Raw genomic sequence first — 24079 nt, 5'->3', positions numbered from 1 at the left:
GGTCAGATTTCTGAAGTCAAATCTATTGACCTCAGCAGTGTTACAGTCTTACTGAATATCTCTTCATGCTGCCTTAGGAGGCAGCCTTAGGCCAAGCTGCTGATGTCCCTGCTTACTGTAGGGGTGCTGGGCTAGATAACCTTTAGAGGTCCCTGCCAACAAAAATAATTCTATGGATTTTTTTGTGGTGAAGGTGGTGAGACTCTGCTGCATCACTTGGTCACTTGTGTGTGAGTTTTCCTGAGAATGTTTTACACTAAAAAGCAAGCCTGCCAAACTGTTTTCTTATAGAGCTAATAAAACCAAATCAGACTCTTCCCCCAGATCAGGAATCAATTTTGTCTGGTTGTATGTCATGGATATAATAAACAGTTTATACTTGGGCAAAGGTTGTGTTTAAGTATGGCTGAATCCTGTTTGGCTTACTGTGATTAATCTAAACAATTTATAAATGTTTGAAATAAGTTAATTTGAATTCTTTCTTTCACTTCCTATGACTTTGTTAAGATTAAGTTTTTGAAGCAGCCATTCCAGCATTCTTATTTCAAGACAAGAAAATTGATGCTAACTTTCTGACATTGAAATGGAATGGCTTTATTTTCCTCTCCTCCCTCTAATTTAATAAGGCTTACATGTCCTCTCCTGGAGCATTCAGGATAAACAACCTGCTGCTTAATGGGAGATGCCATTAATGCCTTAAACCATGAGAGCATTTTGCTGTGCCCTTCAAAGCATTACAAAAAGAACTTTAGTTGGATCCCCTGCAAGGTACTTCTGCAAACTCCTCCTCAGTGGTGAGCCTGAAGTGTTGGTGATGTTGTCACATTACAGTAATACTGCTCCTGCCTCTCACATGGGGATTAGATGAGCAAAAGGATGTATCCAAAGCACACGAGCAAGTCTGTGTAGAAGTGTACGAGGCTTAACAACTGGAATATTTAAAGTCCTGGTATGAGATTTAAGTCTTGTTCAAAATCTTTTAGCTAATTAAAGGTATGGCTTATTTCTTCTGCCTGGGAACACTGAACAGCTGATGGAAAGTGAGTATCTTAGTTGAAGAGAATGAGTACCCTGGCTTTAATTTCACCACAGAAGGCAATTTCACCTTTCCCAAATTAAGGTTGGGTTCAAGTTATCATCTGTCACTTCCTAAGTGCCTCTCTTACAGATGGGCTGTTCTTGAATATGATGTCTGTTAACCCATGTGCAGCAAGTTACGATTCTCCTTGGTGGCACCACCATGTAGCTGTTTTTCTTGATGGTGTGAGCAGATGGGCTTTGTGTTTCCTTTTATTGGATACTTTCTCTGACAGCCTTTATAAAGTTCAGTTTTGTTGGACTGAAGATAAAACAGTTTTTGTCATTCCATGCATTCATGTACTCTGTATAGAAGGCTTTGCTGTTTAAAGAAAAAATATTATTTTACTTTAAGTGACTCTCAAAAATTATTGCAATGATGCACTGAAAGAGCCCAAATTAAGCCCTGTATTTTAATCATGATCTTGAAGCAATGACCTTTTCCACTTCTGAGTCTGGGTAGGCAATTCTTATGTGCTGCCAAAAGACCGATTGCCAATTTATGATCAATATTGCTACCATCTTATTTTACTGGGTAGAGCAGAGCTTGTCTAAGCATCCATATACCTGTATAAGGAAGTCGGTAGATAAAGACCAGCCTTTAAGTGCTAAACAGTTGCAGCCACACACAGACAGATGTTTATCTCTGGAGAAGTTTATGCTGTCTTCTGTTTGAGAACTAGAAAGAAAGTTTTCAGCTTCAAGTGAAAGCAGGAATTAGAGGCAATCAATATCTTCTGTAAAACATTTTCTAACCTTAAATGGTCTCCCACACGGTTGATGCTGGGTTATTTCTAACAGAAGGAAGTCTGTTTCTGGAGCTCTTCGTGACAGATAGAAAGTGCAGGTCTTGGGTTTTGTCAGGGTGTTGTGGTGAGGAGCTCTGCTTCTATAGCTCCCCAACCAGCTTGGATAACAAGTCCCACATTGGTTTAGCTTATCCTAAATAAAACACTCCTCTAAACCCTGCAAGTTGCCAGCTGGTGGCTGAGGTGCTCTGCAAGAACTGGGACATTGCAAAGGGCCTTAGGTCCTTAATGTTACCCTGGAAGGGGCTCAGCTGTGCACTACAGAAAATCTTGCTTCAGCAGGGCTGAAAATGCTGAAGGAGTGTTTTCATTCCTGGCTTATGGGGTGGGATTCATGGAGGGCACTGGGGGGGCTGAGAGTTGAGGGTGAAGCGAGGAGGTAATGCCAGGCATTTGTGTGGATGAGAAACTGGTGGAATCTTCACCCTGGGGGTGCCAGGATGGGTGTCCTCTCCTTGAGACAACTAAGGAGGCAGTTATGATCTGGGGAGACACTCAACCGTGCATGCTGAAGCAGAAAGTGTGCGAGCCTGGCTTGAGAGCTGCCCAGCATCTCAGTGCAAGCTGGTTAGAAACATGTATGATGTACATTTCTTTTGGGCTTTGCTTCTGCAAAGCAGTGGTGTATTAACCAGGTGAATGCAACTGGTTTACTTGGAGAGGGACAGATCCTGGAGGTCCCTGTTTTTGAGAGGAGTGGGCTGAGGGTAGAAAAGGTATGCATGAGGAAGGACATAGCTTCAGCCTGGGCAGAAGCAAAGCTGAGATGCTTTTCTGGAGCCATGCAGGGCTGAGCCTGATGTTTAAACTCCAATATTAGGCACAGATCTTGTTCTGAAACACAAATACCCTCAGTTACTTTCATGGAAAAAAGACCGGTGCCCCAGTCCAAAACCAGAAGCAGGAGGGAGGGGGTACTGTGCAACCCAAAATTGCCTGGAAGCAGGAGAGGGGACAGCCTGGGCTTGAAGCCACAGATGGTTAAAAAAAAAAAAAGAGAGTGGGGTGAACTGGTTTTTGTTCCTTCTTCTACAGAAGAGCCTTGCAGCAGTGCAAGAGGAAAAGAGGCAGTGTTTCCAGCTGTGAATGGTCCCTTATGTGACACACATGGGATGGCTAACCTGGGAAGAGATCGCAGGGATCTTTCTTTGCTCTACCTGCTTTCATCTGGTAGCATGTTTGCAAAACAGACATTTCAGCAGCGAGAGTTTAATCATGCTGACTTGATCAGATGGCCATTTTATTTTTTAAGACTTTAGCTACATCAGTGCAGCTGCCCAAAGAGATTTGTTTATCACCATTATAACTGAGCAAATAATTCACAGCAAATATGTATGAGCTGTCTTTTGCCTTTGCCTCTTCATGAAGTAATTAGATGGTTCTCAAAGCATTCATTAGTCAAGCATTTTAAATCTATTTCCTGCGCTCAGTCTTCCCAGGAGCCTCACAATTTGGCCTTTTTTCAACAAACCACTGAGTTTGTCTTCATCGTTTTGCCCATGAGCAAGGGTTTTCAGATGCCAGAGGTCAAAAATAGGTGAGAAGTGCCAATAGGTCCAGGCACTGTGAGGAAATGGAGTCTGGACAGCTGGGCTGGGACTCTGTGGGCTCAGGCCAACTGGGTCTTGTGGGTCATGCTGGGAAATATAACCTAGTAGGACACAGGTGCCTGAAAAATCCCATCAAAATCCTGTAGTGAGATGCCTCACTTAGACCAGCCCAGGATGAGTGTGGAATTTTTTGGCAACTCTTCCATGAAAAGCCTTCAGAACATGCACATGGTGTGCACCCACTTGCATGAATGTTTGCCAAGTAATAAGCAGCATGAACACAGCCAAACTACATTCAGCAATAACAAGCAGACAGTCTGGAACAGAATTCACTCTGTCTTCTTTGTGGCTGGAAGGAAAAATTGCCATAGGCAGCATTTTATTAAAAACACAATGCCAAAAAAAAAAAAAAAGGAGCAAGCAAGAGAGAGAGAGAGAGCTAAGAATCAGGAAATAAATTAATCAGTTTTCCTCTGGAAGCAAAGGAAGCCCTTGGGTCCCAGCACAGCTGGCTTGACAAGAGGGGACGATATTGCAGGTGCTCTACATGTGGTCCAGTTTGCTTCCAGAAGCATTCAGAATGATGATGCCTTAATGTCTCTTTTTTTTTCTTTTTTTTTTTTTTCTTTTTCTTTTTTCTCCCTCAGGACCTGGGTCAGGATTTTTTTCTTCTTTTACTGTTGATATCTATTCCAGTAGCAGCTGGGAGTATCCTAGAAGGGGGCCAAATCCTCCTTGTGCTGGGAATTGTATTGACTAGCAACAGAGGCAGGCTGCACCTGGACAACTGTGCCATCCAGCTTAGACCATTGCATGTTCAGTAGTAAAGCCCAGGGCAGCCTTGCACAGCTGGAGCCTCCTTGCTGTGTAGCCTGTTAATAAAATGTTGATTGACATTCTAATTAAGAGCTGCTTACAGAAGGGTGTTGAATACCATATATAGGATAAAAAAAAGGCAAAAACCTTAATTAAAAAAAACTACAAAAAGGCTACAATGTAATTTTATTTCAAGGATATTTTGTACTTCATTTCAAAACTGAAAGATCTCTGGAGATCTTTCTTAATTCACTTAGTTTTTTGCAAGCCTTCTTTGACTTGTTATGCCAAAAGGACTTGGCCTTTGACTGGGTGTAAACAGGATGTCAGGGCTTGAAGATCTTTGCCAAGAGGTGGGCAGTGGTGGGGCCTGGTGAGGGGTGCCCACTGCCACCAGCAAGCTCTGGGGCTGACCACAGTGAGGCTCAGCTTGCCTTGCTGGAAACCACAGAGGTGTGGGCAGGGAGGCTTTGCATGCCCATAGGGAAGCTGAGAGGTGTTTTTGTACCTGGCCTTCACAGCAGGAATGTGAGAGAAGTGAATGCTGCACTGATTATGCTTTCTGGGAGGCTGTGGAGCATCCCAGAGAGGCTGTGGATCATCCCACTATCCCTCAAAAGTGGAGCAGTTACAGCAAGGCTGGTGCTGGCAGCATTGTCGTGAAGCAGGAGAGGGGCCTGGCCTGACTGCACCCTTAGCAGCAGCCCCACAGCAAGGCTCCATGTAAGCTCCTCCAGGGCTTACAAGTTGTCCACAGGCAGCTGGTTTCAGCTGGCTGCAAAGAATTGTCACTCTGCCCCTTAATTTTTAGTCTGGGAATAGGAGGCAGAGGGTAGGTAGCTTGAAGGAAGAACTGGTCACCTGCAACTGCCTGCCTGGGGGTGCACCTTCTTCATCAAGTTCCCCTTTTGCTAGTTAAATGCAGCTGCTTTTTTCAGGGTTTGCAGACACCTGACATTGACCATATGTTTTGCTCTATTTGGAGCACTGGGTCCCCAGAGAGGCTGTGAAATCATTAGCATCAAACATACTCAAAATTCAAGGAAGTATTGAGCAACCTGATCTAAACTGCCTGTTTTGAACAGCAGCCTGGACCAGGTGACCAGTGAGCACAGCATCCCTTCCAACCAGAGGTCCCTTCCAACCTCAGTTATGCTCTGAGTCTTCTTGACTAATGAACAAAGGCCCTTGACTACTTATTTGGGGAATAACCACTTGAAAGCTCAAGAGAAGTGACTCAGCACATCCAAGCATGGGTCTGTACATTTTGGCATAAAAAATACATTCCTTGAAAAAAAATTGGGGTAACTGGAGAGTTTTGAATGCTTGAACCAGGCACTGGTGGACTGTATCCTGTGTAAAGGCTTAGACTCAACCTAAGCCACATTTGAGACAATTTTTTTGAGGGGAGGGAAGCAGCTCTTTATTATGTGGTGCTCGTGTTCTGCACATCTTCCATGGGAGGGGGTATCAGCTTCTAAAGGTGGAAGCTCTGAGTGGAAAGTAGTGGCTGTAAGGCACATTAATCATACCCTTCCCCATGACACATTTAGTGGGCTGTCTTCTGTCTCACTTTATTACCAACACCAAAACAGCTGAAGTTTAACTTACTTGCACCGAGAACTGAGCAACCTAAAAATCCTCTTCTCCCTGCCCTCCTCTGAGACTAGTGGAGGTATTACACTGTAGGGACACACAGGGCAGCAAGTTTGGATATCTGCTAGTGCTGGTCTGATGAAGGGCAGGATGGAGACCAGGGGAAGGAGTCATTAGCAAAGCAGGACACACGCAAAGAGCCCTCTCCTTATTCTGGATGCTCCAAAGAAGAAAGACAAACTTGAGTCCATGTTATTTTATTTGTTCCAATAAACATTTGATTTATACACAACAAAACAGACCAAAAAAAAAAAAAAAAACACAAAAACCAAACCCCAAAAAAAAAAAAGGCCAACAAAAAACAAACCCCACAACTGTTTACAAAGCAAGTTAAGTGCTTTAAACATTTGATATACAAGAGTATATATTGTTCACATTCCTATTTCATACATGATGTACAGGTGAAATGTTCCTTACATGAATAAAAATTTTCCTTTACATATAGTATTAAAAAAAAACCCCAACAAAACAACAAACAACCAATAAAACCCCAAAACATTGTGTCAGTATTGTCAGGAGCTACCAGTTGCCATTCCTGACTATGCTCCTGCCTCCCCTGTGCCACACACAGGGCCCTGTGCCTTTGTCCTCCCTGCCTGCACCTCAGAAAAACCAAATCATGCCCCTTCTCGACACCCTCACATAGTGTCCTCCACTGCTTTTGTTGAGGCTTTGCATCGGTCTGTTTAAATATTTGAGTAGTTTGGTTAAAAATGAGAGGGGGTGTGATTGGGAGGAGGGGGTGGGGGAAACAGACACAAAATCATTTCAAATACAAATACTTGTCATCCTAAATCTTAAGTCCTATTTGAATCTATCTTAGTTTCTCTTGACTTATATGGCAATGTCTACTAGAGAAGTATTGATGTATATCTGTCAAAGGTGTTTATTAAACGTTATTGGGTAGATCTGAACATGGCTGGTTTGTGCTGGCTGAATGTCTGATTTCCAAGGCCTTGCTTACATGCTGGGGGGAAGGAAAAAGTGGAAAAAAAAAAAACCACAGCAAAACTCCTGAAGATGAAATTTTTAGCATTTATTAAGTGCCTTTATGTCATTTATTTAGGCCTAATGTGATCTTAGCTGTCTTAAACATTTTGGAGAACTGAAAGAATGTAAGCAATGTCTGAGGGATCATTTTGGAGTAAATCATCTCTTAGGTTTTGTTTTTTTTCTCTTAATTGCTGACTTGCTGAGGGCAGCCATATACGCAAGCAGTGCTGAGGGCAGGATATGCCATTAATCTAATACTACAGAGCTTTTCCTCACCTGCAAATCCTTTTGCAGAAATAAAAGCACTGGCTGTTGTCACTTTTCTTAACAAGGTGTGGAAGTCAGACTGTGGTGTGTGAAGCCATTAGACGTGCAGTACAGGGGAAAAAAAATATTTGCTCTTACAGAAACACAATCAAGGTAAAGGAGGAAGGAGAAAAACAAAATACCGAGTACTACTTGCACTCAGAATGCACAGCAAACATAAACATCTGTTTGGATTATTGCTGGCCTCATCTTGTTTCGTATGGTTTGGCAGTGGGGGTGGGAGGAGGAGAAAACAACTCATTGATATTTTGCAACCTGCCTGCAAGCAGTGTGAATTCAAAGCAATAAACATATAACAGTAATGACCTCTGTATGGAAACACGTGTAAGAGGGACCAAAATCCCTTGCCCTCCCATTCTAGGACACTATGAAGACACTGGGGCTAAGGTGAGAGGGCGAAGGCATCCCTGAACCTTCTGAAATGTGCTGCAGATAGGAATGTGTAGGTACAACTGCAAAGCCAAACTGTCCCGTCTGCTGGGACACTGCTCCTGCAACTGTGAACAGACACAGCTCCTGCAGCCACAGCCAGATCCTCACTGCACATGCTTTGGAAGCCATCTTCTTAGAACATGTAATTCCTATCTTTTTTGACAGAGCACTTAGTGCATGATTGCTGGTGTTGTGCTATGCCAGTCTCCCCAGACTCCTTCCTGAAGTGGGGGGATCTCTAATGCACCGGTAATTTCCTGGAAGCACTTTTGTTTTTTTTTAAAAACTCTTTTTTTTCTGGAGCATGGATGCTTGCAGATATTTAGATAGATAGATATATATACACGCACATTTTATATATATATATGTATATATATATATATAAAAATAGCAATTTCATAGTTATATACAGGCATTAATAAAGTGCATAATGTTATTGGCTATTTTCAAATCTTATTTCCTGAGGAACTGCTAACATACATAGCTCCTCCTATGACATGATGCCGGCAGCCAACTCTAAGGTATGACACCTACTCCCTGGCTTTTAATTCCCACAAATACATCTCCCTGTTGAGAGCCAGAGTCTAAAGGGAGTCATGACAACCTCAGTCCTCCAGGAAGCAAGTCAAGGCACCGATCGAGACTTCTTCCTTTGCCAAGGTGAACACATCTAGGAGCAACTTCCTTCCATTTTGGAGCCCTTGGGTGCCCACTACTTGGCAGTGGTGACAGAGCCGTCTTCAGGGATCTTCTCCTCCGAACAGCTTCTTCCTGAGAGCTTGTCGTGGTGCTTGAACTCGCTGAAGCGCTCCGCCACGCACTGCGCCGTCAGCCGAGCCTCGGGGTCGTGGTCCCAGCACTCAATCAGAGTTTCACACACCATCTGGATGCCCTGCAGAGAGCACAGAGAGAGCAGCAGTGATGGAGCCAGCTACCACCAACACACACACATGTGTGTGTGTGTGTGTGTGTGTGTGTGAGCTGCTTTAGTGCCCTCTGAATTCAGTTCAGGGAGTTATTGTGTGTTCTGGAGGTGCTTTATGGACACGTTCTAGTGTCACGAGGGCATGCGTTTGTTTCTTCTTAGAAAAAATGTTGACTTACCACTCAACTCATGCCTTTGTGTGCCCAAATTCTCCTTGGGTTTTTCAAACAAAATTCTGGTTGTCAGCAATATCATGCTCAACATCAGCCCATTATGAACTCCTTGCAGACGAACTAAATCTATGTGCAAATATGGGCCACAGTCCCACAAACACTTAAACACATGCCACTCACAGATGTAACTATTTAACCTTCATTTCAATGCTGATGCACATGTTTACAGGAGCAAAAATAGTTGCATTTTATAAACATGAGGTATTTGCCAGGAAATTGTGTGCTTTGCTTTATGACACGAAAATCCCATTAAGTAGGATTTATCTAAAACTTCTTATTTAAAAAAATAACGTCTCGCAACACTACATTAATTGCATAATTTACCTAATTGGTGATGTTGACTGATGTCAATGTTAATAGCAGAACGTTATTGTCTGTATACAAATAACATTAGTTTTCTGCTGGCATTGAAATTACAAGCAATAAATTAAATTAAATATTAACCATTAACTTGAAATCAATAGTGCAACAAATCTCATTAAGGGGGGGGGAAAGCTGTAAATGTAAATTCATCCCAGAATTTTATCATGATGAATAATGAGTTCATTATGAAAACACGACTGCAGAGGAAGGAAATGAATATGGAAGAGCCATTACAGTAAAAGCAACTTCTGTGGACTTCAAAGCAGATCCTCAGCTGCTGCAGACTGTCACAGCCCTGTGGAAGCCGACGTGTCATGGCATTTTAGATAGCGCAATGTGAAATGCTGTAGGGATTCCAATGAAGGGAATTAAATCCACCTTCATTAAATGTCGTGAGAGTGTGCTGCCAGGCACCCATTTTCTGCCTTAGACTGAACCCTGCTGGATGCAGCTGTGCCTGGCCTGGTGACACCGAGGCACAGACATGGTCATCCCAGTCAGCGGGGTGCCCCGTACTGGAGGAAGACTGAGGTCCAGGCTTTACAGAGGGCAGAAATCTTAGCAAGCGACATGATCACAGATTTGGTTCTGCATCTGACTTCAATGTAAACCCAGAGGTGATGAAGTGCAAGGTGTCTCTCACAGCTTCTCTCCAGAGCCTGGAGCTGTAGCCATCTGCACACTCAGCCTTGCTGCTACTAAAGCTGCTGCCCTGGCCTGAGCATTGTGGGGATTCTGAACCCAGTGCTTACCTGTCCAGGTGTTCTGGGCATGGCAACACACCTATGCTGGCCACTATCTTGGCTGTGCATGAAAAGAGCTCCTGGACCCTTCTTTCCAAGGTGGGTACTGCCATGTAATACCACAATACTTGCAGGAGTATCCCTGCCTTGAACACAGACACCAACAGCCCCAGGGCTGCTTTAAGTGCCAATGACTTTTATAGGGGTTTTCATCACCTCCTATTACATGTACATCGTCTGACTCTTCCCAAATGCAGAATAAAAATATTTGCTGATCATGTCTGCCTTTGCAATAGCATAAACAGTATCTTTCTTTCATATCCAGCAACAGATTGGTGCTAAGTTAGATTTCCTTTTGCTCTTGAGAAAACTGTGATTATATTCAAGTTTGCTGATCACAGATCTTCCTGTTGTTATTCTGTTTCCTAATCAGTTCTCTACTTTTTTTTTTTTTTTTTTTTTCACAAAAGACCATGTCCTTTGAATATCCTGATAAATGTTCTCATACTGTTCCTAATTTTAAACATTTTCTACTTTGCAATTTTTATCTCCCAAGTGATCTGGCTCAGGATTTTCTTCTACTTTGTTAATTGGGCTCTTCTAAAGTACCACAACTGTATTACCAGTTTAGACTTAATGTTTTTTTGTAGAAAACAAACAAACTGTAGTCAACCCATGAACCCTTTTAAAAGCTCATCCACAATTTCTATAAAATTTCTGCTACCATTTTTTTTTAATAAAGATGAGCATTAGCATAATCTCTCTTTCACAGCTCAGTTTGTTATTCAGAAGATGGTTGCATCTTCAGCCCCTAGAAATGTCAAGGGCTTTTCAGTACTCCAATGATCAGATGTCCAGGTGTCCCTTGAAATACAGCTCTCCCCCTCCAGTTAAAGCACTGCTCCTCAATAACTCTAATCATCACAGATGACTACATAATGAGTAAGCTTCTGTGGTCACAGTTATCAGGTGGCAGATATGCTGTTCATGGTTAGAAAGAGGATTGATTTTGGCCACTCACTTGGCCTTTCCTAAGTAGTTGTTAACCTGTGGATTTAGCATCTCAATGTAAGGAAACCAGGAGTGTTACGTTGTTCCTGAAGGAAACACTAACTGATCTTGGTTGCCTGAACAATCCTAAATGTTCACCATGCTTCTCCTTTTGTCTGTAAAGAACACTCAACATATTTCAGTAAGTGGAATGACCAGTCCTCCTGTCTCACATGATGGTTCTCATTTTATCTCTTCTGATAAAACTGCTCAGAGCAAAGGTGAAGAAATCAGTTTCTTTGGCTCGTTTCCATTCAGTTTTCTCTACAGAGAAACTGGGGTGCAACTATCACCTGGAAAGTGCAACTATCATATCTGTGAATGGGGAAAGCTGACAGAGTGCTTCATGACATGCAATGGAAATGGACTGCTAATGCACAAACTGAATAAAACCAGACTGGTTTGCTGAGAACTCATTTCCTATTTTCTTAAGCCTGTCAACAGCTGGGAAACAACTATGACTGCTCTCCATGATAAAGTACTGGATTTGTTTTCTCTGCTGAAGGGACCCATGTGCGAAGTTGTTCTCTTTGACCTTTCAGAGACTGCACACAGTGTGCTGAAATGGCCTAATTATTCTGTGGCTGGCTGGATGATTGTTTGGTCTCAGGTTCCCAATCTGTGTGTTCTGATCACTTTTAGGTTACACTGGTGGGCAGCCCGAAAATTCCAGTGCTTTGGGGTAGGCATGGTGCAGATCAATCTGGTGTCTGAACCATGGCAGCATGGGTTGTCACCGTGTGACAGAGCTCTAAACCATGTAAAAGGGAGGTCCATCCTGTAGGGCAGGATAATACTGAGTTAAGACTAAGACTTCACGTAGCAACTAAATGCCTATATACCATGTAAGTATGTATAGCAGCTCGCAGCTGCTTGTGTGCTGTGCTCTTACCTGATGGTTAAGCCAGGAGCTGGGGATCTCAGGTCTCCCTCTGTCTCTTAGGACATTGTCCTTCATGCTTTCCACGCAGGGGTGTTCTCTCACTTTAGAGCCAAACGGGGGCTCGTACTCTTTCACTTCTGCCAAGAGAATAAGCAAACACAAGGGTATTCAGCTGTACTGTGCTGGTGCCAAGTGTGAAGGGAGCTGGCTGTTCTCTGGAGGAGTAAGAGCTACTGATTAGCTGCTCAGTGCCACTGTTCTGCTTGACCAGCTCCAAACAAAGCAAAGCCAGTTGGCATTTTCAAAAATGTTTCAAATGTGTTTCTCCCACACGCTCCCTCTCTCCCTCCCTCTCCCTTTCCTAGCCAGCTAAACAATTTTCATTTAAACACTTTAGTGCATAATCATATTAGTAACAGTTAGAATAGCACAGTAACCTATAAAAGTTTGTGACCTTTTCAATCTGTGCTGAGGCAAAACACACAGGAGCTTCAAGGTGACTTTTGCCTGAGCCAGGCTTGCAAGAAGTGGTTACTTTGATTCCTCTTAGGTCTCATGGAGTCCAGACACATTTAACAGGTGAAATATAAATTGGCATCTATCTTGGTCATGGTAGATGTTAATGTGCCAGATTGCTAGGAGGAAACACTTGTTTGAAGAGTAAAAAGATATAGCAAGGAGCAGTGCTGGAAGCTGCTACACTACCCTTGTTTATTATTGAGCATGATCCTTTGTAGGCAGTAGTATTCTGCTCTTATTTTAAGCCTCTCTCTCAAAATGGGTCAGTTTTGGCCCATGATTCAGGGGGACACAGCTTCCTGAAGGGGTTGCTGCCATTCTAGTTTTTGTTTGCATGTTTCATATTTTCTTTGTTTTTCTTCAGAGCAAGAAAAGAAGAGGCAGACATATGGGATCTTTGGAGAAAACTCAAGAAATCTCTGAGAGCGGAAATATTACAGTAGATGCTGACACAGTGTAGAAAATGCTGTGGTTTCTTTGAGAACAGATGGAGACTTTACTCACAGGCCCAATGATTTGCTAGCATTAGATAAAGATTTATGAAGTTGGCCTCTTCTGTTGCCTCTTCTTTCTTTCTAGGAATTAATTGAGGGCAAGAAAAACTGAAGTGTAATCTACAAGGCAGTCTGAAGAATGTGTGTGAGTGCCCAGATGATGTGTGAATAGAGATGAATGAGATGGCAGACAGTACTGCTGTGTAATGCTGCAACCAAAGTTCAAATGCAGTGTCTAATGCTGCTCATTCCTCTCAAGGGGGAAAAAGGATGATAACAACAATTAAAGGCCTAGAGAAAATGGGAAGAAACTCTGGAGCTTGGCTTTGTTTCCTTTGGAGAGAAAGGTAAGAGATTGTATGGTAAAATAATAATCAAGATAGATCATATCCTTCTGATTGTCATGTCTTGTGATAAAAACAAGGTAGTACTGAACAGAATTATAAGGTGAACTTTTCTCCAGAACTTTACAGACGGTAGATTTAATTTCTGCATGATTGCCACAATATGAAGACTATAGGCTATGAAAAAAGAAAGAGAATCTCTAATGCTTTAGAAGTGTAGTCAAGATACGATAACAAACATTTTGGAAGGGATATTAAACCTTGTGCTTCAAAGCTCAGCATTTAGAGATCCAGCTGCAAATAACTGTGTGTGCAATGCAGCAGATCACTTCACAGATGGCTCCTGCAGAGCTTTTTCTCCTTCTCCTGAATCATATGGTGCTGGCCACTGTCCACAAAATGCTCTGGACAGTGGCTACAGTCCCAAAACAACTGCTATTTTCTCGTACATAAATCACTTTCTTCAAGATTCCAGGGCCAAAGTCTGCTTTGCTTTCTTTCCTCTGCAAGAAGTCATACCAGTATCACCTGCATTAATCTGTGTTAGAGATTACTCAGCCAAAGTAAACTTCCAAGACTCTAGCCCTAGAGGTTAATTGGAAAGCTGCCATCTCGCTGGTCAGATTTGGATTCCTCTGCAGTGGATGCACAATGATTACAAAGCAGATACCTCTAGTTTGAAAGCAAACCAAAATACTGGTTTGCTGGGAAAATTTAAGTAGCGTGACCTACATGGCTATTTCCTGAGCCATCTCCATCAGTCACAGTTTGATTATGGCAGTGGTCATGGACACCAGCCAAGGCTCAGAGATCTTCTTGCATGATGAGGAGTTAGAGGAGTCTGAATGTCCAGCAGAGGGAAGGTGGTGCTGCAGTGCTGACATGTTCCCTCTCACTGAGTTTAATCCAGTGCCATCCAGGTTCATGAGATGAGTCTGAGAGGGGGAAGGGAAAGCCTTCACATTGAATTGATAGGCTTGTAACACATTTTCCCTGTTTAAGAAATTCTTTGTATGCTATGATAAGGTCTCTTCCAAAACTAAAGATGGAATAGGTTTTTGAAGTTTTGAGGGGTTTTTTTGTTGTTGTTGGCTTTGGGTAGTAGTTTGTTTTTGGTTTTGTTTTTTATGGTAAAAATTCACTGTAATAACTCTATAGTAATGCAGTTGTACCTCTCCTCAGTTTGGGAAGCATGCAACATCTTCTTGCTATTTATTATCTTCTCTTTCCCTTAGAAAGAAAAGCACACAGAATCATCTCACAGTAAATCATCTTTATGCTGTGGAATCTCAGGTGCCAGGCACATTTTGCAGTAATAGCTGGGGTTATTCGTGGATAATGTTGACGTGCTACAGTAGATATAAGAGATGACAGTTTGAGGTAGGTTAAGATGTTTGTGCCTAGCTGCTTGTACACAGTGGTATACAGATGCTGAATCTATTTTTCATGCCTTATATATTTCTTTTGATTGCTTTTAGTCCAGTGAGGCACTAAAAATGACAACTGGCTGAAGTACTGTAAATACCTCAGGTACCATGAACTACAGCATCTTTAGAGTTCAGTAATGGCAGGGTTCCTTCAACTTTAACCTCTAACATTTCATTTTTATGGTTGTGAGCTACGTTGTACTAATAATCACTGTATTTCTGATTCCCTTTGACCATAACTCTCAGAAAGGCTGGGACTGAATTTTTAGCCCCAGAGACATTGCTGAAAATCTATAAGTTGTTTCTAATGAATACTTTGGGTAAATTTGCTGTGGGCTCCTCATTAAAGACGTGCCTCTATTGTGGTCTTTTTCTGCTCTATGCTCTTTGTAGTGAGATTCCCTTCCTTTGGATCAGAACAACATACCAGCAAGCCCTGTTGACACTCCCTCATGTGACTCATCTTGGTGATTTCTGTGGGACAACTTCTCTTGCTGAAAGATGAGGGCTCATTGATAGAATCAGATCAGGAGTGAGGTGGAAGAAGGCCAGTAAAAATCAACCATGGAGCACAGTCCATGGCAGTGGGCTTGTGTCTGGGTCCTTGTAGATCTTTTGAAATACCTCTCTCTTTAGAGTTTACAAGGGGAAAGCCAAGGAAGGGATAAATCAATCAGTGGTGGAGCTACTGTGAAAGGCCATGTACACTCACCCACCCACCCACCTGCATGTGTGTGTAGACGGTGTCTGTCTTCATGTTAGAGGAATTTGGGTGGTGGATCTACTTAGCTATTGCACAAAGGGACTATGCAGAGGCTCAAAAGCCATTTCATCACCAATTTTTCAAATGCCTACTTCACGTTCACCCTAGGTTTCCCCTGTCTGCTCCTTCAAATAGAAATGCTAGCTGGGAAGGGTGTTGATGTACTGGAATGGGTGAACTCACTTTGTGCAGGTTCCCTTGCACAGACATGTTTTAAGTGACTTCATATTTGATGATCAAAGACACAGTCACTCTTCCAAAGGTTTTGGGAGTGCACGAGCTCTGCGATCAGTGTATGGTTACACACTGCTCAGTTGCTGCCTGCTGGATCCTGAGGTGGTAAAATGGAGGAATGCAGAGCACATCAGCACTCAGCATGCAGCCACCTTATCTCCTGCTACCTGGGTTTGCTGAAAGACAGCACTTGTTGACATCACACACATATGTGATGACACACAGAAAATTTCTAGAACACAAATTACTGTCACGGAGTGATGCTGCATCGTGGGGATGTACCAGCTCGGGGTAATATGGCACCAAAAATGCAGAAGTGCCCTAACTGGGTTCTGCTACACAGAGGGGGAGGTTTAAAACAGGCCTCAGCTGCAGCCACCTCAGGTCCCAAAGCACAGGCACAGCCTCACTGTAAAGTCTATCAAAATGCTCCCTGCTGCCAGAAACTCCTTCCAAGTAAGCATAACATTAGTGATTTTATTCACATTAAATGCAGCTCTGGAAAAGCAAATTTGCTATTTCAAACAAAGCTCTGCTGCTACACCAAAACCAGCCACCACTCCAGGCAATACAATACTGCACAAAAAATGTTGCCATTTTTTTGGGGTGGGGAGATGTTCTCTTCTCCCTCTTTAGCAGTTCCATGCATCCAGAAATTCCCTTTCCTCTTCTTCCTCAAAAGTCCCCCACCCCTCGAAGCTCCGATGAAAAAGACAGAATTTTTCATTTCTTTCTAGGAGGCTGTCAGAGAAATTACACTTGCCTCAGCCACCAAAGCTGTGTCACTCTGAAAGCAAGTGGTTGAGATGAAAATTGTATTTCTTGCAACATGCAGCATCTGGTGCACAGCTGTTGCTCTGAATGAAATACCAAGTTAACAGCAGTGTGGAGCAATTGAAGTTCTCCCCAAAGAAGTATTGCTGAGTTTCTAAATATGCCTCTTAAATTATACTCCGGTGAAAAATCAGTCAAACTCGATCTTTGCCTCTGTCTCCCTTTCCCTGGTGCCCCATTTCTGCTTCTCCATATTTAGCACAACAAAGTAACAGCGAACAGCACGGCCTTTCTCAAAAGCCAGTCCCCACCTGCTTATTTACCACGGCAGCTTCACAGTATGGATTATGCTGCTGGGTATTTTTGTTTAAACGTCTGCTGACTGAAAAGGCCTGGCATAGCACGGAGATTACATTTGACAAAGCTGCTGTAGTGAAAAGCCCTGCCCCCACCAGCTCCCACACTCACAGAACACCTGCATGCTGACAAATGGATCCTGAGAGCTCCCTTTGTAAAAGAAGTCACTGCACCTTTACCTGGCTGAATGGCAATTAGCACCCCCCGCATGCTTCCCTTCAGCATGAAAGCTGCTGATGCCTCTGCCTGGCTTAGGCTGCCCCTTCTGTCCCCTGAATTGCCTTGGGTTTTCTCTAGAGGCAGGGAGCTGACACCAGAGTCAAGCTTACCGTGCAAATTTGGTTGCCTACATCTTTTAGGCTCCTTTGGAAAAGCTGGCTGCAATCAGGTCAGCCTACTCCAGTTTAAACTTGAGGTCATTTCAACTCTCAGCTTAGGAAGAAAAGAGGGGTTTGCAGGAGTGGAGGCAGCTCCTCAGGAAATGCTGTGAGGAGAGGAGGGAGTCTCACGAGTGACAGATGGAGAGCGAAAGCAGAGGGGGAGCTGTAGTCATGAATCACTGTAAGGGTATTTCACCAGCTGGCTGAAAAGACAGCCAGACTGCACAAACTGGGGGAAAATCTAAGGAGGCAATGAGAAAGCATGCAATGCTGCTGCAGCTCAGCACCAGCAAGAAGTTAAGGCACCTACACCCTGGGAGTTGCATTTAGCTGCTCTGGATGGAGACACGAAACCCAAGTCCTACCCACTACTCGAGTACTCTTGTGGTGGGGGCTGGGGACTTCATCTCTGGAAAGGTGACTGAAATAGGAAAACTATATTCAAGGAATGTGTTTCTGAAGATGAGGATGACTAAGGGATGAAACTAATAGGGAAAATCAGATGTGGCTGGGGGTTAAGCTCCACCTTGAAAGCAAAGGGGATGCTGGGCCAGAAAAATCTTTCCTTTTCCTGAAATTACTTCAGCTGTTCTTCTCAAGGTTATATTGGGTCAGTCTTTTTTAGCTAAACATGTTGGTGATTTTCCTTCCTTATGAAACTCTTTTTATATCCTCTTTTAGGCAGTTGCTTTCTGAGAACAGCAGCAGTAAGGTTTGCTTTTTCCACAGTCTCCATTTTGCCGTACTCAGCAAATAGGAACAGGAAGGGACTTGGGCATCAGCAAAGATAAAAGACTCCACAGTGAACAGCTCATATTTATATTAATAAGGTGAGTTTCTAAACGCAAGAAGCAGAGAGAGCTCGAGAGACAGGGCAAAGATTCTTTTTCTCCAGTATAAATCTCCTCAGCCACATTTACAAAGTGCTAATGAAAGGCTGATGTTGTGCCAAGACACTTAGAAACAGGCATGACCATGAGTTAAATGTGGATAGGTTTGCCTTGGAATATGCCAGACTGAAGTTCAGTACCTGAAGCATCAAATGTTTTTTCCCTGAACTTTTTGACTAGAAAATTATTTATTTTATGCTTTTATGCTAGCCCTGGCTTTCTGCTCACATACTTGCTTTGTAGCTTTCCCGGCAGGGTACAAACAAGGGCAAATCTGAAATCTGTTGCCCACAATCCAGCCCACCCAGCAAGAACCAAATGTTGGTCAGACACAGGAGGAGTCTGAGGTGGAGACATTTCTCCCTCCTCCACACCAACACCATGATGCAGCCACATAGCCACTGGGCACAGAGGCTTCAGGGTCCTCCATGGACATCCTTGTGGTATACCACAGATGTTAGGAGAGAAACAAGGAGCAGCTATGCACATATTCCCATGGGACATTGGTTTCCCTCCTGTACACTATGTTCATGCTCTAGCCTGCAAGATTGTTCTGTCTCTGTGGCAGCCCTTCAAGGAGGAACCATGCCAAGCCCAATGAATAGGGAGCCTCTGTGGTTTTGGAAGAAGGAAAAAAAAAATCAAATCATAGTTGCATATATACTATAATATCCACATTAGTGTTACCTTTTACAGCCTGAGACTGCCTGTGAGAGCCCTAGATTGTGCAGCAGCTTTTGTTAGAATGAATGTTAGATGATTTCAGCAGACTGAAGAATTTTATAAGTAACTTAGCCTAATTTTAGTCCTTGAAGTAAGGTGAAAATCTTCAAACACCGCAATATGTAATGCAGATATCTCAATAGAAACTTTTCTGATTTCTAACACATACCAGTGCTGCACACTGGGATTTCTGGGGCAGCTTTAGGCAAAGAAGAAATGGAGATTTTTTTTTCAGTGAACAAACTTTGAATATGAACAAGCATAGCAGCTCTTCCTAGAGCTGTTCTGTTAGTCACTTTCAATAATTTCATTTTGTTATTGCACTTTATACAACAAACAGCTCTTGATTTCTCATATGGATGATCTCTTGCAACATCACAAAACATGCTGAGCAGTGGCTGAGGGTTTGAGGAAAGCAGAAAGATTCCTGTTTCACTGTGATGACTCTTACTGTAATAATCAATTAGTAAATGTGACACTTGATTGGCCCTCATTAGGCTTCAGAATTAACATCCCATGAAAGTAAAAAGTAAGTAGTTATCACTTCTTGGTCTTACTATTTCAAATTGTCTTCTTTCAAATAATTTTGGTGACATCAACCAGAATGAGTCATTCCATGGCTACTCAAGATGTTACATGAAAAAACAGATATTAAAAAATCTTTAAAATTGGGCTGCCTAGGAATAGATTTATCCTTACAGCAATCAAGGACCAATTTTCTCCTGCGGTCAGGTGCTTGCCCTTCAACTCTGTTCATGCACGTGTGCATCCAATACTTCCAAAGGACTGCTAATTTACAGTATCCAGATACAAATGGAAAAACTGGTGAGAGTCAAAAAGGATCACCCTGTCCCCAGACAGCCATGAGACTGTGTCTTTCTAAGCAGATTTGCAGAGAGAAGAAAACTGATGATGCTTACCGCCGATGCCATTACAGCGAGACGTCATCTCCCAGAGGACCAAAGCCATGGAGTACACATCTGTTTGTTTGAAGGACTCCACATTCTCCAGGTTCATCCTGGACTCCAGAACCTCTGGGGCCATGTATCTTGCTGTGCCAACCTACAAGAGAGATCAGGGAGAATGGAGGAGCTGAATTTGTAATTCACGTTTTGGATTCTGCTGCGATTTAACTTCAGCTTTCACAGAAATGGTGCCATTTGACATGTATCCAAAAAATTCAGACCATGCTTGGCACTGGTCATATTTTCTCCTGCCAGGGGAACCTGGCATTGTTCTGACTACCAACTTATTCGAACCTCCTTTGGTAGCAAAAAAACCCCAAAACAACAAAACCCCAAAACAAATAATCTCTTTCTAGTTCTTTAAGGAAGTAATTTTGACATTGACAATCTTCTTCACACTTTTACAGATAAACACAGAGAAACTCTGCCCTTAAGGCCTCCAGCAGTTGCCACTGGCCAAGTGTCTTTCACACGAGCAAGAAACACGTATTCTTTTGCTCTGCATATTACAGTGTTAGCTGTTTCTTTTCATAGTACACTTAAAAGAAAAGTGGTAAACGCAGGCCTGGCAGAAGAAAACAATTGCACAAATACTGAATGCAGAAGCACACATTTGAATCAAAACACAACACACACAAAAAAAAAAAAGAAAAAAAAAGAAAAAAAAAAAGAAAAAAAAAAAAAAAAAATCAACCCTTTTGTTTGAAAAGCTGTTCTCATAAACTTCATTCATACTGAGCAATTTTCAGCAATTATTTTTGCAGCTTCTTGAGATCTAGATTATGACCTTGTGTTACAGAAAGCGAAATTTAAATATTTTGTGTCTTTACCACAAAAAAAAAGAACTTAAGGAAGAATTCCCTGGGAGTGTTCAAGGCCTGGTTGGATGGGGCCTTGAGAACCTGCTCTAGCAGAAGGTGTCCCTGCCTATGCAGGGGGGTTGGAACTGGATGAGCTTTAAAGTCCCTTCCAACCCTAGCCATGCTGTTTCTATGATTTTTGGAACCCTCAACAGTTGCTCTTGGATGACGAACTTTTCTCTGTGCAGGTATAATAAATTTATCCCTCCCCTCCCCCCTGAAAAACTGAAAGTGTAGTAAGTTTTTCATCAGCCAAAGACAGGTTCAGATTGGAGACTGGCTAATCACAGAGATGAATGAGCAAAAATCAGTGATGCAGTAGGACCTGTGATTTAAATACACTGTATTTGCACTACAGCAGCCACTCCAGAGCCCAGTGGCAAACAGGACTGCAAAAGATCATTTCAGTTTCTAGCTCTGCAATTGCAGGCAGCCACACAGTAAAAGTACTGAGAAAGCTCTGTGACATCCATTTTACAAGCTTCTGTAAACACATCTTATCACCCCAGGCTCAGAGTAAATGGGGAGATGTTCTGTAAGGGCAGGGCACCAGCAGTGCACCATAAGAAGACAGCAGGAAAGATCAGGGACACAGCTTTGTCATAGGACCTTGCAACAGTAGAGAAATTCTGTGTCAAAGACATCCAAATAGTTGTAGGATCAAACCTTCATAAACAGAGAACAGAAAAAAACCTGTGTAATCAGTCTCAAAGTTTAATTCCCTATACTGTGGACTCCGTGAGGGATTTGAGGCCAGACATGTGAACATACACTGAATGGATATTTGGGACAATGATGTCTCAGCAGCACAGAGGTGACCAGCACCTTCTTCCCCTACAGAACATGAACATATGGAAACTCTGCAGCAGAGGCTGTTCCTACCCCCCATTTGTTCCTTAACACACAACTTCTTCCTCAAGTGGATCCCATTCAAAGCTTAAGAAGGATTACCTGCAAGCTATGACCCACACTCCCATGCCCCCCAGAAACTGCTGATTTTAAAAAGAGTGAATAGGGCCTGAATACAGATTCTTAACACTGGCAAAAAGTGCTGTTCTGGTTTGGTATTTCACACCCTCTTTGCAGCAGTGAAAATTATTTCTGCAGCTTCACTGGGCAATGGAGGATGAAGCCCTCTAACTAAAATGTAGAGAGTGAAATTCAAACAAAGATTAAAATTACTTGGAGAATGCTATCAAACTAATCCCATTTACACTCTTCTTAGGATTTATCATGTGTTTCACTCTGCTTATGCTTTTATCTTTATTTAGATTATTAGGTCCTTGGGTCAAAGATACTTTTCCTGTATCTTGAGAAACATCACTGCTGAGTCTCAAAGGCATTTAAAGAAGTACCTAAACTCAAGAAATTCAGTGTTGGTTGCCTTTCTGGAGTCTGGATATGCTTTTTTTTTTTTTTTGTAAGTACCAGCCTGCTGTTATTGCTTCTCTGGAACTTCTAGTGAAGGACCACCTCTGTTCCTACTATATATTTTAATTATTATAACACTTGAGTATTTTTAATGGAGACCTTGTATTTTTTTCAAGCTGTTGGAGGATGTTTTGTGCCCTAAGGTGTCAGCCAGGGACAGTAAATATCCTTCTTTATCTGATTAGGGAGACCATCTGATACCATTTCATGCTGCTGAGGTGAGGAACTGCTGGTCTTGCAGGCACCTACCAGTCCTATGAACACAATGAGACAAAGGTCCAGATTTATATGGTAATGTATTAAATAATTTCTAAGAAATTTATTACTTTATTAAGTAATGCCTGCAAATCTTAACCATCATGGATGGCCAAGCTGAAGAGACTGCAAAAGTTTAATAGGGAAAAAAAGACCATTTCCTCACAAAGGGCTCTGGTATTGTAAATAATGGTTGTATTTGCATGATATAGAAGGTAGTTGGGTAGTTCAAAAAGAAGATGACTTTTTAACCCCAACAACTTCCCTTGAATATTACTGTATAAGGCTGACTAGAAAAGTGGTAGAATGCTTGTACTCTTTTGTGCACTTTTGTATGAAGCTAGAGATTTTCTTGAATTAAAATTTGGGTCAGCTCCATTATATACTTTAAAAAATTGGACCTCCAGTAGGAAGGTTTTGAGTCAAGGGTTAAGTTTAGAAATTATGCATAAGGCAAATCCTGATGCAAGACCCCTTTAGAAAAAGCTACAACACTAAAGCTGGCATGTTGGGAAATTCAAGTGGGTGGTACTTGTGTGTCAAGAAGAAACAAGGTGGAAGTTGAAACGGTGTCACTTCACACCATCTTACTCCTTGTTACAGAGAAGAATGACACTAGTTGGGTCACCCCCAAATAGATTCACTGGACTTAAACAAAATAAAATAGTGGGCTTCACCACCCATGCCTGAGAACACTGACTCCAGAGCAGTAACCTGCTCTGAGCAGCACTGTGCTTTATCATCAGTGTCAGCGTGAACTGTGGAAGTGGCAGCATCAACACCATCCTCCTCCTTCCACGTGACTGTGAACAGTGCCAGAGAAATCAGATTGAAATAAGGGTTGGTTTTAAGCAATCAAAGCATCTATGGGGCTGCATTTCAGAGCCCCTGCCTTACACTGCCAAATACTCAGTTTTCAATTTATTCCAAATGGGACTCACTCTTCATGGTACAACTTCACTGAACTCCAAAAAGGTTTGGCATGCTAGAGAGAAAGCACATGTAACTGGGAGTGGTCTTTATATAATTTTAAATATGGTTCCACTGGTTCATTCACTCCCAGCTCTGGTTAATAAACCTTCTCAAAATATGATCAGGACAGTTGCCTCTCACTGAAGAGACTCTGATCTTCATTAGATAAACTACAGCAAAACTGTGAACTCAGCAGAGCACCACTGACTGAAGAGCTGTCCCTGAAAGCATTCTAAATCAAAATACTAGTTCCTTGTGAAGTAAAAGTCAGTGTAAATAGACAGGCTTTGATGGGACCTATGTATAAAAATATAAAAATACACATATATATCCATGTATGGTTAAAAAAAATAGAAATTAATTAACAGGTGGTCTGAGTTTAAACTAGAGGAATTTTCATGGAAAGAGTCAATAGTTAGAGATGTACTTGAAAAATGCCATCTTCAATACATTTAAAAACATCCTCCTGGCATCCCTGTGAAGTAGATGAGTATTATCCATGCGACTTAGTTGAAAAAGCACAACGTGACAATTATTTGTGTTTGACAGTCTTGAATCTGCTTACAAGTGAAGGATGTACCATAGCCTTAAACAAGTTTATTTTTGGCCTTTTAAAATGATTATCAATCACTCTAGTTATCAGCTTATACCTCTTGAGGACAGAAGACCGACTTTGCAAACGCTGGAGTACACCAGGGGTGGGTCTACTCACTCAGTTTGAATGCCTGGGGACATTACAGTTCTGTGGCACAACCTCACAATGTGAGGGACATCCTTATCATATCTGTGTGTGTGCACTGCAGCAGCATCAAAACCAGCTGCTGACAAACTCAT

General features: G+C 42.3%; 1 protein-coding gene across 1 annotated transcript in view; it reads right to left on the bottom strand.

Annotated features, from left to right (window-relative positions):
* Window positions 1-8023: 8023 nt before the first annotated feature.
* TGFBR2 (transforming growth factor beta receptor 2) overlaps window positions 8024-24079 on the bottom strand; it is a 58029-nt gene continuing 41973 nt past the window's right edge. Inside the window, exons 5-7 of the mRNA XM_030446370.1 lie at window positions 19683-19824; window positions 11867-11994; window positions 8024-8552 (exon numbers count right to left, since the gene is read on the bottom strand). Of these exons, the coding sequence (XP_030302230.1) occupies window positions 8373-8552; window positions 11867-11994; window positions 19683-19824 (450 nt within the window). The 3' untranslated portion in view covers window positions 8024-8372. The remainder of the gene's footprint in view (window positions 8553-11866; window positions 11995-19682; window positions 19825-24079) is intronic.

The sequence above is a fragment of the Calypte anna genome, chromosome 2 (genome assembly GCF_003957555.1).
Source record: "Calypte anna isolate BGI_N300 chromosome 2, bCalAnn1_v1.p, whole genome shotgun sequence".
Lineage (NCBI taxonomy): Eukaryota > Metazoa > Chordata > Aves > Apodiformes > Trochilidae > Calypte > Calypte anna.
The sequence above is the reverse complement of the archived record's forward strand: the minus strand, read 5'-3'. Positions and strand labels throughout refer to the sequence as shown.